The following is a 19,489-nucleotide window of genomic DNA, read 5'->3' on the forward strand; positions in this document are numbered from 1 at the left end:
TCAGATATTTACAGAATCAAAATATCTCTCCATAAAATATGTATTACATACAAAGAGACAGACAGTGACTGTCCAGTGGAGAATCCTGGCAGACGTCACCCTCCTTGAGCAATCAACATGAACATGACTAGTGCGGGGAGAACTCGATACCTTGTGCCCCTCATGGGATGCAGTGGAAGAGCACAGCAGCACTTCTATGGTACTCCTCCCAAAAATCCTGAGTCATGAGGAAACACCAAACTGAGGGACTTTCTATAAGACAATTGCCTCGTAATTTCAGAAAAGTGTTAAGGTCATAAAGGCCAAGAAAGGACTGAGAAAGAGTATGGATTGAAGAGACTAAATGCAGCATGTTAATCGGGAGTGGATCCTCCTGGGATAACGGCATTACTGGATCAACTGCAAAATGTAATTGGGTTTGGGGAGGGGGTGATGGTAAATGGGAGCTCTGTGCTGCTCCTGCAACTTTTCTGTAAGTTTGAAATTGTTTACGAGTTAAAAATTTGTTAATGCTCTTTGCAAAAAAAAAAAAAAAAAGCAAATACGGTGCAAAAGTTGTAACACCAGTTAAAGACATAAAAATATTTTACAATTAAAGTAGTAATAAATTTGTTAAAAATATTTAACTTTCCTTCAAATAATTTCCTTCGAACTGGTCAAAATGTTATCAAACAAGCAGAAGCGGGCCTAACGAACCAAAGAGATTTGAAAACAAGCCCAAAACAACAAAAAACCCTAACCTAGGTTAAAATACAAGAAAAGTTGCAAAAATAACTCCAGGGTTCATAAAACCATTCAAAAACAAGAACCCTAACCCCAACCAAGCTGTCCTAAGACAAAAGTCCCATCAGCCCCATTCATTTTCATCCAATTTGTTTTAATCTTCACCTGAGGATATTTCTTCCACTGATTTTTTTTTTTGAATGGAGAGGAGGGAGAAGGGGGACAGAAACATCAATGTGAGACACACTGATTGGCTGACTGCCAAATGTGTCCGGATGGGATATTGCCTGCAACCAAGATAAGTGCCCTTGACCGGAAATTGAACTGAGACCCTTAGGTCCAAGGGCAGACACTCTCACCATTGAGCAAACTGGCCAGGGCGCATCCAATTTTTAACCAATCAATTTTGAATTTATCAAGTGTTCTTTTAATCTGCTATTGCAGGCAAATAAAACCCAGACTGGCTCCTGTAATTTACAGCCAAACTTCAAGTGCATTCTGAAATAATTCTGGACTTAAGAGATAGCAGCTGTCAATAACCAACCCGGGATCCATATCAAACACCCTCTGAGCCTTAAGGTGGCTCTTCTATAGGCAGTAACCAGCCACGGTAGGTGCACACTTGTGTGCAGGCCATTAACAGGCAGGAGGCCCATCTAGAGAGATAGTATAGTGTAGGACAGAGCTTCTCCACATTTTCATCACAGTGAAATACTTGTTCAAAACTGGGGAAAAAATATGTTGCTTGGGGCTAGGGTTGAAGCCAGGCTCCCCAGGTGCCCTGAAGACCACCTCATGAGCTGGAGAGGACTGTTATCTCTAACTCATTCTGAGCCAGATGGGGTTTAAATCAACAGAAAACTGAGACATGAGGCAGGAGCCTGGGTGACTCTTTTCTAATCTGTGCTCCTGGAAGACAAGTTACACTGTTTCTATTAACGGAGCTATCACTATTCAATGGTATTTCCAGCTCACTGGCAGAGTCCACGTTCTCCTTCATTTTGGAATCTGCAGCACCACACAGATGAAGCACTTATTTCTTTGAGCACCACACACGAAGCACTTATTTCTTTGGTGCCCCTGCCTCCTCTCCAGTAAAAACCCTACTGAGGGACCTGTTTTCCAACTCTCACCTCATCATGATAGGGAAGGCCTTTTACAACTTATTTGTCACTGCTGCCGTTCCTGTGGTTCCCAAAACATTACTGCAAGTGCTTTTTCCCAGCAAGTCCAAGTCTTCACTCTCTGCATCACGGCCCCTCCCCACTACCCACACAATGTTCTAGAAACTTGCTTGCCACCCAAACAGGTCCAACTGCTACACTTCTCCCTGAAGGGTTCCACCTACTCTTTTTCCAGCTGTTCAACTGCCCCAACTCGGATCCCAAAGCCAAAAAAGAGTCATCTGACTTTTTTGTTCTGATTCGTCACTATGCCAGGTGCTTTAGACAGTGAGCTTAGTGCTGAATTTTATTACCTTCTTGTAAGAGCAAAAATAGTGTAGCAACAGCAAAGAATGATTTCAAGACACCACATACATGCTCGGCCAGCACACCAGGCACACAATGCTCCTTCCTTAGTGCAGATGTGGGGGTGGTACCACTCCTCTGGAAAAAACCTGTGACAGTAACAAACAAACTGAAGCTAAGCCCTGAAGGGGCCAAGAATATCAAAAAATAAAAAGCATCATATAATTTAACATATGACAGGCTAATCACAGTTTAGAACAGGGATGGCAAACTTCTTCTGTAAAGTGCCATATCATAATTATTTAGGCTTTGCAGGCCTTAGTCTCTGTTGCAACTATTCAACATCAAACCCCCTTGGCATAAAAGTAGCTATAGATAATATGTGAACAAATGCGCATGGTTGTTTCAATCAAACTATTTATGGACACTGAAATCTGAATAATTTTCACGTATCATAATTTTTAAGAACCATTTAAAAATGTAATGGCCATTCTTAACTTACAGAACATACAACAGGCAGTGAGCCAGGTTTGGCTCAGGGGGCTGTAGTTTGCCAGCCCCTGGCTTAGCAGAACGAAGTGAAACAAAATGGACAGGGAGGTCAACTGAAGAGACATTTGAGCCTCATGGCAGGGGAACTCACCAAAATACAGACTTGGTCAGGAAGTCCTTACTCCCTGAAACTGATGATGTTTGGTTGAATATTTTGTAGCAGTCTTAGGCTGGCTGCTGTAAGGCATGAAGTATGGGGGAAATGGGGATACTGAAACCTCTAAAAGCCCTTATGAAACATGATTTACATTCCAGCAGGTATCCCATTTCTGTTTTGATGCTTTAGTTGAGAAAACAAACAGGAGACCCAATAAAATGGGTCTAGTGCCTGGCCTTCTACATGCTACCTGCACCACTCACTAAAGAAAACAGAAGGATCGGTGACAAAGGCATTGGCAACTTTCAACCTTAGATTTTATATGGCAAAATCACTTAAAAAATGAGAAATGCAATGTTGGATGTATTGAAAATATTTTATAATTAATTCTCTAGAATCCTAGCCATCTAGTACAGGAAAAAATTATTCGCTGGAACACTTCAGTATTTTTAAACAATGTAAAGACATATTTGACTTGAGGATGGCAATAAGATTTTAACAAATATAAACTTAAGCTTCCTCACATTTTCCATAGAGCAACAATGAAAACATTTCAAGGAATAGATGACATAATACCTCAAATGCAAAACTCCAAAGTCGAATAGTCACTTACATTAAGAGATTTACCAAACTGTTTGTAAATTAAAAACAGCAAAAGGTCACAAAAAGCCTATTCCTTTCACAGCGTCTTGTCTGGTTCTTTAAGCAGATAAACAAGGTATTGTAAAGAATAGTCAACACTTGGCCTGAACTGTCCTCTGGTAATAATTAATCCCACTATTTGTAGTTTTGTTGTCCAAGGACAAAAGCGCCATGCCACCAACTTCTGCTGTCACTTTCCAGAGTAAGGAAGAGGCTGCTGTTGTGTGTTTTTTCCTTTTTCCAGTTTTCGCTACTGTGAGCAATTAGGTAGCGGAAAGAATGTCACAAAATAAATGAAAGTATTTCATAATCGACCAGAAATGCCACCCCTCTTCCCAACTCCTTTGCCTAGAATGATGAACATATTTACAAATCCTCATTTTATTCTCCTGAGATATTTTGCATGATTCATTTATAAAACATACAGGTAATACAAAGTCCAAAGGCCTGTTGCGTTTACGGAATAAACACATGAAAAAGATTAAACTACATAATTAACATTGTGGGGAGAAATCATGGTTTCATTTATTTTCAAAAGAGAGAGGTTACGAGTGCGTGATGTAAAACCGTAAAAAGTCATCACCAAATGGTGCTAAGGATTATTGCAAGATATTATGCAGGGAGAAATCTGTGCAAATTCATCTTCTTAACTCAGTATCAGATGGCAGAAAAAAAAATTTCTTTAAATAGTCTTGTTTATAGCCAGGAAAACAGATTTGAAAAACTAAACAAGTAGACATCTACCCCCTCTTTATGATCAGACAATGCCAATGAAGGAGATTCCAAGGAAAAAACTGAGATGAAAAAATCCAAATAAAAGCCAACACTGCTATTAAGATTTTTCTTTTAATATGCCACGAGATATCTTGATTGTATATTTTCCAAAGTACTTTTCCAGCCTCATGTCCCAACCCTTCCAAAAGATTTCATCAGTCTTTCCAATAAAAGATGCTGGATTCTAGTTCTGTCCACCTTTTCTTTTTGAAAGCAATTTAATGGTCATACATTCTTATCTAATAAGGAAAAACATTTACAAATACCAGAAACCTAGTTTTGAAACATTTGTATTAATTTTGAACTGAATCAACATTTTGTGGGTTTTTAAAAAGGTTGCAGTTTGAACTCACAACTTAGGGACAAGCACGTTTCTGCTGAGAAGGGACGAGAGGGAGAGTCAGCACTGCAGTTCTCCATGGCCCCAAAGTGCTAATTCCACAAAGGGATACATCAAAAGCAAACATGCAATGGTGGTTTTAAAACTTTTACTGCAATATAACAAGGAAGTAAACAGTAATTAGACACCTACCAATTTCCCCCACAAATAAACCAAAAAATGTAAACAGGAAAATAACTCTGCCTATACTTGTACAGCTTCTCAAATCATGTCAGAAGGGTCTCACATTCAATGATCTAGAGATTTTAAAATAGCAGTAATTATTTTCACTTTAAGAAAAGGTTCCCGTTCCTCCCACCCCCACCCTAAGTATTTAACATGAAAAGAATGGGCTTTCTTGACATTAATTTTATACTTATTTGAAGCAGCAACAATAACCATCAATTATTTGGCATTTCTATTTATAGTTGTTCCAATTTTTTTCAATTTCATAAAGCCATTATCCAGTGTTGCCATGAAATAGAGACTGTAGATTCTAGGTAGCAAAGATTCTTTCTGAAACCAATGTTAAGTCAAAGAAATACAAAGCAGGGCATTACACTAAATTTCTGGATCTAGTACACTAAAAAGTGAAACCTAGGAAGTTACCTACTGTTTTATACAAGAGATAGAGACCTGCAAAAGCTGATTTTTGGTTGTCTATTTTACACACTGTGTGGATCTGCAGCATCTGCTAATTGAAGCAGACATGCACTGTATTTATCCTAGATCCCTCCCTCCCACCCCCAACAATCTACTACCTTATACAGGTATTGTGGATATGAGCCCAAGTCATCCCAGACAATCCAGTGAACAAAGTTAGTGTAATGCACTGGTGTGAAGTGTGAGATTAAAAAAAAAAGTCCCTTTTAATCTTCATCAAAGTTCTGCTGTAGAAGAAAATTGGCAGCCAAGTTCTCATTCTTCTCACAAGCAAAATATGCTTGTATCACAAGTCCTTCAGGAAATCCTAATGCCTTTAACTGGAAGAAAAAAGAGAAAATGTATCATCACTTGAAAACTTACTGTAAGAGACACAAAAGCCCTTGAGAATTTTACATGAATCCATCCATATCCAACCCAAGGGGCCAAATGAATCTAGACTCTTTCCTTTATCCACCACTTACAAAATTCTTTGTTCCTAGTTAAAGCTATTCAACTAACAGATACTTTGCTAACAACAGTTGGCATTAACACTAAAAATTAGTTGCTTACTGTGGTGGTTTAAAATTAAATGATTCTATAGAAATTTATAAATTAAATTGCTTTTAGTATATGAGGGGTGAAGATACAGATGAGAACTGGAGATAAGTTTAACTACTTCACCCAATTATTTGTAAAGAAAGTCATATCCTTTATTAGGATCAAATATCATTCTCAATCTCCTTGCCTTATGAAACACTCCATACTAGAAAAATGGGTGATCAATTATTAGTAATATTACATAATATTTCTGAGATCAAGATATATGGTGTTCTATTTTTATCTGCTTAATTTTTATGGCATTTTAAATGGTGATATGAGCCACTTTCACTTTCCTACTCTGTTAAAAATCACTTGTGACTCAATAATCACGGCTTTAAAGACTTTCAACACTAAGGTCAATGATCTAATTCACTAGGTACGATATATTTGTCAGCCAAATGTTATTTATGAATCCCCTCCTCAACTGTCTCAATGGCCTTGATTTAGACTGTATCAAGAAATGACCTTAAAGCACTGGGCACAAGTCCCAATTCAGCATGAGTATTCATCCATGAAAGGAGAAGAAACTTCAAATGATTTTGTTACCTACGTCTTGTCCAGATTAAATCTGGGCTAGCTGAAGTAAAAGGTAGATAGGGCACAACCCAACTATAAGCTTCTATATGACACACACTTTAGGTTCAAAGACACAAACATGCTGAAAGTAAAAGGATGGAAAAAGATATATACCATGCAAACCAGTTACAAAAAAAGAGCTGGAGTGGCTTTATTAGTATCAGACAAAATAGACTTTAAGATAAAAATTGTTACTAATAATGAAGGACATTTTAATATAAAACATCAGAAAGACTTCATTATACACATATATAACAGATTCTCAAAATTCATGAAACAAAAACTGATTCAAGAACTGTTGGAGACTTCAATATCCTCACGTTCAATAATGGATATACCAACTACACAGAAGACCGAAAAGCAAACAGAAGACTGAACATAATAAACCAACTAGACCTAACAGACACAGGATACTTAAAACAGATTGCACATCCTTCTCAAGTACACATGAACATTCTCTATATAAAGACCATGTTAGGCCATAAAAGAAACCTCGATGAATTTAAAAGGATTAAAATTATACAAAGTGTGTTCTCTGACCACAGTGGAATGAATTTAGAAATCAACAACAAAAGGAAATTTGAGAAATTCATAAATATGTGAAAATTAAAACAATCCCAAATAACCAATGGATCAAAGAAGAAATCACAAAGGAAATTGGAAAATACTTGAGATGAATGAATACAAAACTGTGAAGCACTAAAACTTATGGGCTACTGCTGGAGCTGTGCTTAGAGGGAAGGTGACCAAAAGACACCAAAATTAGCTCAAGAAGAAACAGGAAATCTGAACTGGCCTGTAACAAGTAGAGATGGAATGAGTAATCACAGAATTTCCCAAAAAGAAAAGCCAGGCCCAGATAACTTTACTAGTGAATTCTACCGACCATTTAAAGAAAAATTAACATTAATTTTCATAGTCTACTAAACAGAAGGTAAGGGACCACTTCCCAACTCATTCATAAGACCAGTACTAAAACACTGATACCAAAACCAGATATAGACACCACAAGAAAACTAAAGACTGATACTTCTTATGAAGATAGATCCAGAAATCCTCAACGAAATACTAGCAGATCAAATCCAGCAACAGAAAAAAGGATTATACTCCATGACCCAGTGGGATTTATCCTACCAATACAAGGTTGGCCCAACATACAAAAATCAATCAGCATAATAAAGCATATCAACAGAAAAAGGAACAAAACTACATGATCATCTTAATAAACACAGAAAAAGCACTTGACAGAATCCAACACCTTTTGTGATAAAAACACTGAACAAACTAGGAGTAGAAGGAAACTTCCTCAAACAGATAGAAGGAATTTAATAAAACCCACAGCTAACTTCATACTTACTAGTGAAAGACTGAAATGTTTTCCCCTGAGATGCGGAAAAAGACGAGCATGTTGGCTCTCGTCACTTCTATTCAACAATACACAGGAGGCTCCAGATAGAGCAATTAGCCACTCAAAACAAATAAATAATGGCATCCATATTAGAGAAGAAGTAAAACTATGTCTACTTGCAAATGATATCTTGCATACAGAAAATCCTAAAACAACATAAATGATCAGAATTGATACAAGTTGAAGATTGCAAGATATAAGATCAATACATTAAATAAATTGTATTTCTATAAAACTAGCAATGACAATCCAAAAATGAAATTAAGAAAGCACTTCCAGCCCAGCCAGTGTGGCTCAGTGGTTGAGCATCGATCTAGGATCCAGATCAACATTCGATTCCTGGTCAGGGCACATGCCCAGATTGTGGGCTGAATCCCCAGCAGGGGGCGTGCAGGAGGCAGTTGATCAATGACTCATCATTGATGTTTCTCTCTCCCTTCCTCTTTCTGAAATCAATAGTCGTATTTTTTTAAAAGAAAACGCTTCCACTTATAATAGCATCAAAAACAAAATACTTAGGAATCAATTTAACACAAGTACAAACTGAAGACTATAAAACATTTCTGAAATTCTAGAAAATCTAATAATAAGTGGAAAGAAATCCCATGTTCATGGCTTGATAAGACTTAATACTGCTAACATGGCAATACTCCCCAAACTGATCTACACAAAAACACAATATCTAGTTTTGGGGGGGGGGGGCGGAGGGCAGCAGAAATTGAACAACTTGATCCTAAAATTGATATGGAAATCTTGAGAAAGAAGTACAAAACTGGAGCACTCACACTTCCTGATTTCAAAACTTACTACAAAGCCATAGTAATCAAGACAGTGAGGTCCTGGCTGGTATGACTCAGTTGGCTGGAGTGTCATCCTGAGCACTGAAGGGTCACGGGTTCAATTCCTGGTCAGGGCACATACTTAGGTTTTGGGTTCAATAACTGGTCAGGCATGTACAGGAGGGAACTGATCAATGTTGTTTCTCTCTCTCTCCCTTCTTTTCTCTAAAAAGTAAAAACATATCCTCAGGTGAGGATTAAAAAAAAGACAGTAAGGTACTGACACAGGGTAAACACATAGATCAGTGGAACAGGACTGAGAGCCCAGAAATAAATCATCACATTTCTGGTCAATTGATTTTATTAATAAGAATGCTAAGACGACTTAGTGGGGAAAGAGTAGTTTTTTGTTTTTAAATGTCTTTATTGATTTCAGAGAGAGAAAGGGAAAGGGGGAGGGAGAGAGAGAGAGAGAGAGAGAGAGGAAAGACAGAGAGAGAGACAGAGAAACATCAACGATGAGAGTCATTGATTGGCTGCCTCCTGCACGTCCCCCACTGGGGATCGAGCCTGCAACCTGGGTATGTGTGCCCTGACCGGGAACTGAACGTTGAACTTCTGGATCATAGGTTGATGCTCAACTGCTGAGCCACACCAGCCGGGCAAGAGTAGTGTTTTTAATAAAAGGTGCTGAGGCTACTGAATAACCAGATGCAAAAGAATGTAGTTAGGCACTATAAACAAAACGTAACTCAAAATGGATCACAAACCTCGAAGTAATAATAACTATAAGCTCTTCAGTGAAAAGACAAAAGTAAATCTTTTAACCTTGTTTTAGGCAATAATTTTTTAGTATGACATTAAAAGCACAAACAACAAAAAGAAAACTTCTCCAACACAGAAACAAGAACTGATAACCCTAACCTCAAAAAACAGTTGCTACAGAACAATTGAGGCAAGTGTCATTTACTCACTTCTGTTACTTTGAGGGGGGAAAATACCAGCATGATAAAGAATCTTTTAAGAAATACATAATTATAAACCTTGAACACTTGATATGCTTACATCATAAACAAGGACAAATTATTGTCCAGACAGTTTTCTAAGTATTAAGTTAAAAAGCACTTTATCGAATTTCCATCTCAGGACACTTTGTAAAACAGGGCAAGTATTACAATTCCCTATTTACAAACGTTAACAATGGGGCCATAGAATGAATAATTAGTCACAGTATCATAAAAACTAGGTTAACACAGTGCCACGACCTATACTGGTCGACCTAGTAAGGATGGGAAGAGAATCAGCATAGCAGGTTCTTATATTTACTGTACATCATTTTTTATAATTCATATACCTATTTTACATTTTAGTGACAGTAATGAAGTTAAAAACTCTGAAATATAAATTTTAAAATAGATAATGTTAAATTGGGCAAACACCTACAGATCATTTTCTTACTGAGTTTTCAAATATCAATGAAATTTTGTTTCTTAATATCCAGGGTGTCCCAAAAACATGTACACCCATTTTAACAGCTGAAAGTTAAACTGCCGTTTCTTTTCATCCAGACTAAGCTTTGAACAAAGGAAATTCATCCTAAAATGCTATTGGATACAAACACTGCCTTTGGGGGACACCTTGTGTGTCCCCCAAAATGTATACACACATGTAACAGCTGATAATTCACTTAATTTTCACTCCTTTTCAGGTTTAACTGATCTGAAATAATGGGTGAAGCCACAGTAAGCTTTCAACAAAGAAAATTTATCTACTAGACTTTTTAATGGGGATACATAAAAGACAAAGTTTATGGTACAAAACCAGCAACAGTTAACGAATTAAGGGCACACAAACACCAAATAAAATGATTCCTGATGTTTCTGATTCCATTCCTTCTGTTATCAGCCGTGTCTGGATGAGAACATCAGTTTGGAAACAGACGAAAACAAAAAAAATTATTCATTTCTGTAGATTCTTTTAAATTTTGAAAATGAATTGTATGTTAATAAACACTGACTTTATACACATGTAGAATGTGTATACATTTTGGGGACACCCTATATTTATAACTAGTTCATGCTAGAATGGTATTCACGCTGGTCCCTTGGCCTCGCAAAGGAAAGATGGGAAAGCAGGGCTGAGAAGAACCTGTCTTTACTGCAATCCCTGGGGGTGATGCTCTATTTGACTCTAAGAGAACTACCTCCAGTGATGGAAACACTCCGTATCACTGCTATCCAACATGGGAGTCACTAGCCAAGTGAATACTGAGCATGTGAAATGTGACTACTGTGACTAAAGAGCTGAACTGTTAGTTTTACTTAAACTCACCCTTTCTATAGCTTCTTTTTCCTGAGGCGTTACTTGAATGTAGTTCATATGACCACTTCCAGCTTCTGCAACTCCTCCACTGCCACCTCCGCCCCCTCCTCCTTGACCACCAGCTTCTTGAACTGGTTCATTTAACATCTGAATAAAATGCTCCTGGTGTTGGCTAATTTGCTGTGGTGATTTGAAGGACAGAGAAAAATAATACATTGATATCAAATATCTTCAGAAAAATAAGAACTCTAAATACAAATAAGAGAAGCTATAAGTTTGTAACTGCAATGTTTTAGAATGATTCTAGATTATTTAGTCTTTGTGAGGATATGAGTTCTTGTATATTATTACAGAAGCTCAGTTCTTTTGAGTGAGATAAACAGTGAAGAATTAAGAGAATTCAAATTCTCTCATAAATGTAACTGCCAAAAAATAAAATCAATGTTAAAAAACTACTTGACAAATATAAGAGGGAACAGAACTTATATATGTCTTCTACACCAGCAGGTAGTACAATGATGTACCAAACTCAAATATTTTGTGACCTAAGCATTCATTGATAAGCCCATGAGTATGTTTTCTAAGAGGTGGTACTCCACAAATAAGCTTGGAGAAAAAGACTTAAGTTAAACAGTTTCTTTGCTGAAGAGTTTCACAGATTCTTTTAATAAAGTGTTTCCCAAATTTATTATTTGACCAACTAAAATTAACCCAACCCCCACCCCCAACTCTTTTTCCAGTACACCTATCTCTCTATGTAGCATATTCTACTGAAGGTAGCTTAGAAGAATGGTTTAGAGTTGGTGGAGGGGAAGGGGGTGCTCATGAAAGCTTTCAAAATGTGACACACTCTAAACCCACTTCTGAAATTAACACTGGTTAAATAGTCACCTGCAGTAACTGAGGATTTTCTCGACCTATCTGTTGTAGCAATGCTGGAAGCAGGGAAGGATTCTGTTGAATAATTTGTCTCATCTGTTGAAACTGAGGCTGATTCCGCAAAAATTCAAGGGGATGTCCTAAAATACACATAAACGTTGCTAAACAAAAGTAGCAATTACATATACAAAGAGCTGGTTCAATTGTAATTTAGACTGAGCATTGGAAAGTAAAAAAATGTAGTCTGAGTTCTCAGATGTATATAAAATGAAGTAAATAATGACAAAATCTTCAAACTCTACCAATTTCCAAGTCTACACATATTATTCCATTAGCAAAGGTAGAGTACAGAACACTAAAAGAAAGGTGTTTTCCTACAACTGCCCCAGGCATTCAATATTATCAAATAATACTGAGGACTTGTGCTCTGTACTCTATCAAAATAATAAGTACTAGAAGTTGTTCCTATTGCTCAGAAGTTCCTAAAAAATATATATAGCAGGACTAAGAAAAAAACAAAACAAAACCCACTTACTTTATAATATAACCAAAACCTTAAAAACAAACACCCAAAAACAATCTGAGCTTGAATTCCTGGGAAATTCCTAACGGGCGGACAAAAGTAGGTTTACAGTAGTTCGTATGAAAAAATATAAATAAATAAATAATACAAGAATAAACTGTGTATCATGTACTTACAGCTGTAAACCTGCTTTGGCCAACCCCTGTAATTAATAATTGAAAGTTAAGAGTTCACATTTACAGATCAGATGGAGTTTTATTACTAGAGTTAGAAGATTTTTTTTATCATCGTCAAATTTCAAACATTTATAATCTACAAAAACAAGATAAACAAGCCACCAGACTATCTAGTATTAATACATTTATAACTCTAGTCCAAGATCCCTTTATAATAATAAATATTAATAATACCAAATAAGGTATAAGATGTAGAATTTGTGAATTTTTGGGGTGGTGGTGTTTGTCTGGTTATGCTGTACAAAATAAAAAATTACATACAAAAGAACTGTTTTTGAGGTTACTAATGAATAATAAGAATTTTTTAGATGTTATCTCCTAAATTTTAATTCAAGACAATTGTTCAAATTAAAATGACCATGTAACAGATATTTATTCTTCGTGTAACGCCAATTTTACAAACGAAGAAAAAGAGACTCAGAAAGTAAGTTACTCAATAAATGCTGCTCAATGGAACAGCACCCTCAATCTGAACCAAAGCAGTGGCTTCCTCTTTCCATTTCTATGCTAATCCTCAAGAAATGACAAGCCTGTCTTCTGGGAGACTGTACATAAAGTGCTTAGAAATTTCTCTTAACCAGAGCTGACTGTCACAACTAGAGCTAGAAAACGCATCAAAGAATGGCCTCTTCAAAATTAACAGTTTGAATGCTTTATCAATACACAAAAGAAAGAATAAAGGAGAACACTAAGTAATTCTTGGGCCTACCAAAGGCTCCAGGCTTTGCTTTGTACAGTCAAACTTTATACAATGGAAATGTGGGCCATTAGACACTTGAATTCAAGTTAGCTTTCACCTCTAGACACAAAATTTCAAACCTCTCGAGGTTTTTATTTCCTTGGTTGCATAATAACCACTAAGATACTACTGGCTTTAAAATTATACATACTCTATAAAATTTATGAAAGAGACAAAGTGAGAAACCATTAGAAATAGTTTTGGAATGTGACAATGGATGCAAACTGGGAAGCATCTCTTCTTTAGAATATGCTCTACCAAAACTGCAGCAATGATGCTGAATACAAGCAAGAATATCTCTTATATCTACTTGTCAGAATTTCTTTTGGGCTCATCTTTAACATTAAAGAATAGCAAATGGGCTTTAGGAGTTACCCAAATGCTCTGGGAATAAATCTCACCTCAAAATACTTCAGAGTAAATTACTTTACAGTACAAATTCAAGACCATTTCCTCCCACCCAAAAGATTCCACTTTACCTCCAGAACTTGTTGTTGTAGTCGTTGCTGTCGTCGTTGCTGCAGCCGCAGCCACTGAAGACTGAGGAGGCCCAGTACTAGCTGCTGGAGGGGGATCAACCACAGCCTGACTTTCTCTGTCTCCAGGGATTCCCTATAATACAATTTCCAAGCTTTAAAATACCCTATCATTTAAAGTTAGTTAAATATTACACAGAGTAAAAGATTTATTAATGTATTTAATATCCTTGTCTAATTTCCAAAAGCATCAAACAGATGCCTGCTTCAATTAAAAGTAAAGGATTAAGCCCTGGCCAGGTAACTCAGTTGGTCAGAGCATCCTACATGCTAAGGCTGTGGGTTTCCATCCCTGGTCAGGGCACATATAAGAACAATCAATGAATGAATAAATAAGTGGAACAACAACTTGATGTCTGCCTGTCTTTCTCTGTCTTCTGTCTCTCTCTCCTTCCCTGCACAGCCTCCATCACCTCCCTTAGCCTCTCTCAAAAGAAAAATTTTAAAAAATCAATAAATAAAGGAAATTTTTTTAAAAAGTAAAGGATCAAGACTTATCTGAAAGCTACATATATTTAAATTACATTAGAAATGGCCCAAGTGTGGTGAAGAACCCATTATTTCTATAAGGTGGCACTGTCCAACAGAACTTTCCATGCTAAATGAAGTATTTTCTATAGCTCTGCTTTCCAATAAAATACCCATTAGCCATATGAAGCTACTGAAAACTTGAAATGTCGTATAATGTTACTCTTCCACTCCACAGTGATTATCAATCCAATATGATTCCTCAACTCCAAACAAATAAAATGAATTGCCAGCATTTTAAAGACAAAATGATATGCCAAGGAAAGGTTTGGTGAATCTCACATACAAATGAGTATGCAAATAACTGGTGGAGGCAGAACATTTATTCGCTTATGACTATGACTATCCTGAAACTACTATCTGAAAAGGGTTTCTAATAGATGTATAACCTGGAAACAAAAGAATGGGTTGAAGTATGGATTATATTTCCCAGAATTTGGATTTTGGGTGATATTTAGGGCAATTCAGACTTTGATGATACTTCAAAATACCAGACAATTATAAAGTGTTAAGATTAAAAAAAATAATGTTATTCCAGAATTCTACGCAATTACTTTAGCCTGTGCCACATCTATAAAACTAACATTCATTGTCATAAAGTATCAAGGGTTTCAGTCCATGCTCACAGCCTATTTCTCAAAAACCTTTATGCCAGGCTAGTAAAAGACAGTAACTTATTTGAAATCCCTTCAGCTGTTACCAACTATAAACAGGCTAACAATTCAAATGTCAATGGAAAGAGGCAGGTAACATGTTAAATTAAATGCATAATACTATGTCAGGAAACAGTGAATGAAAGGGGAAGATAGTAAAAGAGAGAGTCTAGGATCTAAAACTTTTCCTAATCTCTTGCAAAAACCTGGGATCCTACTTGTCCAGATAAATCAGATTATCTGAATTTTTAAGTGAAATCTAATTTTTAAGTTACCAATTGCCTCGCCAGCGTGGCTCAGCAGTTGAGCACTGACCTATGATCCAGGAGATCCCGGTTCGATTCCTGGTCAGGGCACATGCCCAGGTTTCGAGCTCGATCCCCAATAGGGGGCATGCACGAGGCAGCCGATCAATGACTCTCTCATCCTTGATGTTTCTCTCTCTCTCTCCCTCCCCCTTCCTCTCTCTGAAATCAATAAAATGTATTTTAAAATAAAAGTTATCAATTACCAAAATTTAGAGCATAAATCAAGTAATATTTGGGTTGGGCTTCTAACTTGACACTTTTGCTCTAAATAGTACATCCAGGATTACTGGCAGTCAAAAATGCTACTAAAATGTTAGATTACATAAAAAGGAAATCTTCCCCCACCCCCCAACACACAACTATCAGCCTTTGAAGATGATATAACTGGCGTAGAAGGATCTAGTCCAAATGAATAGCCAACTTTGCATCTCAGTTAGCCATGCTGTTTAGTAACTAAAAATCTTATCAAAATCTTTTAGAAGAGGCCATTTCATCAACACAAAACGTTAGCATACTAGAAAAATAAAGCATTATGTAAATTATCTAGTATATATTATTATTCTCCTGTGAACTGTACGGTTTCTTTAAAATCTTTGTTTCTTTGAGGTTTTGGTCTTAACCTAGAATGAAGAAGTAAAATGTTTCTCACCATTAAAAGATACTCCACTGCTCTGTCAGGGTTGTTGAAACTGGCTCTCAGGGCTGCAATTACTTGCTCTCGTTCATAGCCCATGGACATGATCTCAGTTACCATATTCTCATAAGACTGACCTGTCACTACAAAAAGGTGGGAGCAGGGGTGGAAGGAGGGAAAAGAAAGGGAACATTTAATGTGAAACATTCTCCACATACTTTTTGAATGTATACAATGTTTCAGGCACTACAGTGCTAGGAATACAAAGATGAATAACAACATGAACTATAACATATAGGTACTAGGTAGAATAATGCCTCTCTACCCATGCCAATCCCTGGGACCTATAAATATGTTAGATTACCTAGCAAAGGGGAATTAAGATTGCTAATCAGCTAAAATTGGGAAATTATCCTGCATTATCTGAGTGGGCCCAATGCAAAAGCCCTTAAAAGTAGGAGGGAAGTAGATAAGAAGATCAGAGAAACTGATGTAAGGAAGAGAGGAGAAAAGCAGGGTCAGAGATGCTATGCTGCTTTGATGATGATGGGGGAAAGGGCTACGAGCCACATACATGTGAAATCTAAAAAACAAAACAAACAAGCAAGACGGAAACAAACTCATAGATACAAAGAATAAACTGATGGTTGTCAGATAGGAAGGGAATTGGAGGGTCGGGTAATAAGGTGAAGGGATTGAGAAGTACAAATTGGCAGTTACAAAACAGTCATGGGGATGTGAAGTACAGCCCAGGGAATATAGTCAGTAATACTGTAATAACTATGTATGGCGCCAGGCGGGTACAAGACTTATTGGCGGGAGGGCAGAAATCACCTTGTAAGTTACATAAATGTCTAACCACTATGCTGTATGCCTGAAACTAATATACTATTTAATGCCAACTGTAATTGAAAAATTTGAAAACAAGTCATCTTGAAAAAAGTTAATGTACGAAACATTAATTTACAGTTTTTAGTAGCATTATTAATTAAATAATTATCTAAATCAATTATTTAACAGCTTGATTGTAAGCAGCCATAAAAACAAACACATTATCATGATCTAGAAAACAAAACTTACACCCCGTCCCTCTCTCTTACAGGGTTATTTACAATGTAGACACTTACCAAGAGCACTTGTTGCGTCTTCAAAAAGGTTTGACCGAGAAGAATCTGATGTACTGGAAAAGGTTTTTAGAAAAATCATATCAGAAAGTATTTAAGATTTACATTAAAGTTTAGCAACTGTCTAATTTGTAGAGAGATTCTTTGATTTTCATTAAATGTAAAAGTCTGACTATGGTATTAAAACATAAAACAGTCCTAAATTAAACCCCAAAGCTTCATCTATAACATTTATGGCTTGGGAAGAACTTTAAATCTTAGTACTCATTCTGTTCTGCAAATCCATCATTTTATGTTACTTATTTTTTAATCCTCACCTGAGGATTAATAAATGTGACACACGTATGCCTCTGTCCCAATTTTAAAAACAAACACAGTATACTTCAGTTCTGAGAAAACCCTGTAGCCATAGCAAAAGCAAGGGAACTACTTAAGTTTGAATTCATAAATTACTTTCTAAGGTTCAGTTTCTTCATCAATACAATGATGTCAACAATAATATCCACGTATCCCAAAATGTGGGTATGGTTACCACTGGTAAAGTGCTTAGCAAAGTGCCTGGCATGGTAATGCCCAATATGATTATTATAATCCTTTGGTATAATTTTAAAGTATCTTCATTAACTAGATAGCAAAACTTCAAAATTAAATATATATCGGGAAGCTAAGTCTTTTTGAAAAGATGCCTGCCCAGAGGCAATCACCACTATCAGTTTTATACAGTAACCACTCTGTCCTCTTTTGTGTTTTATTTAACCAAACAATTATTTCATGTCAGCACAACCACAACTACCTCAAGTTTTCCCAAAAGATGCACAGTATTCCATTTAATTGATCAAATCAAGCTCTTATTAAGGAATTTTTAGTCTGGTTGCCAACATTTAAATTGTTTCTGTAGTCAAATTTATTAATCATTCCCCTTTTATGACTTTTTTGGTTAAGATTATTTCAATTTTCCCCATGTTCTCTTCTTGTTTATGATTTCACTTTTACTTTCAATCTTTATCTATCTAGAATTTACTTTTGTAAGTGTAAGGTATGTGATCCCTCTTCCAGGAGACTAGGCATTTATCCCAACAGCCTTTTCCCCACAGTGGTCTGAAATTACATCTTTATCTTATATTAAACCCCTATATGTACTTTGGTCTGTTTCTAAACTACCGTCTATTTCACTGAGCAGTTTTTCTAGTTAAGAGTCATTCTAAATTGTTATAACTGTTACCATGTATAATACATTTTACTATCTGGTAGGGTTACTGCCCCTTTACTATTGCTCTTTTACAGAATAATTTGTGCTATTTTTGCACACAGTTTCAAAATTTCTTTTTAAACATTACAGCTAAGAGTGAGGTATCATTTACCCACCATTCTTGATTTTGCCTCACCATGTCTTCCCTCCCTGTCTGCAGAGGAAACCACTTATCGGTCAGTCAGTGTATTGTCCCTGTTCTACTACACACTATTAAGCATACCCACAGAATATATGTTGTTTGTGGCTTGTGTCTGGTTTATGGTTTTCACTTGTACTGTTTTGCAATCTGCTTTTTACAGTTGATAACATAGCCTTGAAACCACATTCACTTAATACAAATATATACCGCACACTTTCACGGGCCTGTGGTACTGGATATCAGAGCTTCCCAAGCTTTAGCAAGTCTAAGACTTCACCAGAAGAGCTTGGCAAAATACAGACTTCTGGGACCTACCCCAAGATAATTCTGATTTAGAGGTCTGAAGCGAAGCCTAAGAATTAATTTCAAACAACCTCCCAGTGATGCCAATGCTGCCTACTGACCACTGCACTTTGAGTAGCACTGCTCTCTAATATGAACAAGTCACAGGTCAAGTCATCCCCTTACTAATGAATATTTAATTTGGTTATAATTTGTCCTCAACTACAAACAATATAGTTCTTGTGCACAAGTACAGTTTCTCTAAGTCAGCTATCAACCTTAGAGAATGGATTGAGTGGAATTTGCATTGTAACAGTATTTGAAGAACAAATTGATCTGAGAAACAAATCCCTAATAATAAAATGTCAGGCCAGTGGGGATGGACAAACTTTCTTACACCCATCAAATTCACACCAGAATATGTCCTGACAATCATTTCACTAAGTTTTGTGCTTTACAGGACACTAAACATTTTACAGCACAGATGAAGGGACTAAGGCACAGTTTGTAGCTTGTTTTCTCAGCTCCTCTCATCTTTCCCTTCCTGTGTTATCCTTCTGTGAGATGCATAATTTTGGGAAATGAGTAAATTGCTGCAGTTTTCCATTGTGTCTGGTTCTAATTCCAAGGAGTCCCGCTACTGCCACTGAGGTCCTGAGCTGCACTGAAGTAAAAAAATACAAACAGCTC

At 36.6% G+C, this 19,489-nt stretch overlaps 1 protein-coding gene across 2 annotated transcripts in view; it reads right to left on the reverse strand.

Moving 5' to 3' along the window:
- Positions 1–4,731: 4,731 nt before the first annotated feature.
- RAD23B (RAD23 homolog B, nucleotide excision repair protein) overlaps positions 4,732–19,489 on the reverse strand; it is a 32,096-nt gene continuing 17,338 nt past the window's right edge. For both annotated transcript variants that reach the window (XM_081152014.1, XM_081152015.1), the window contains 6 exons: positions 17,130–17,182; positions 16,018–16,145; positions 13,823–13,955; positions 11,858–11,985; positions 10,976–11,146; positions 4,732–5,619 (listed from right to left, as the gene is read on the reverse strand). In XM_081152014.1, coding sequence (XP_081008140.1) covers positions 5,506–5,619; positions 10,976–11,146; positions 11,858–11,985; positions 13,823–13,955; positions 16,018–16,145; positions 17,130–17,182 — 727 coding nt within the window. In that variant the 3' untranslated portion in view covers positions 4,732–5,505. The remainder of the gene's footprint in view (positions 5,620–10,975; positions 11,147–11,857; positions 11,986–13,822; positions 13,956–16,017; positions 16,146–17,129; positions 17,183–19,489) is intronic.

Source organism: Miniopterus schreibersii, assembly GCF_964146895.1.
Source record: "Miniopterus schreibersii genome assembly, chromosome: 11".
NCBI classification, from domain to species: domain Eukaryota; kingdom Metazoa; phylum Chordata; class Mammalia; order Chiroptera; family Miniopteridae; genus Miniopterus; species Miniopterus schreibersii.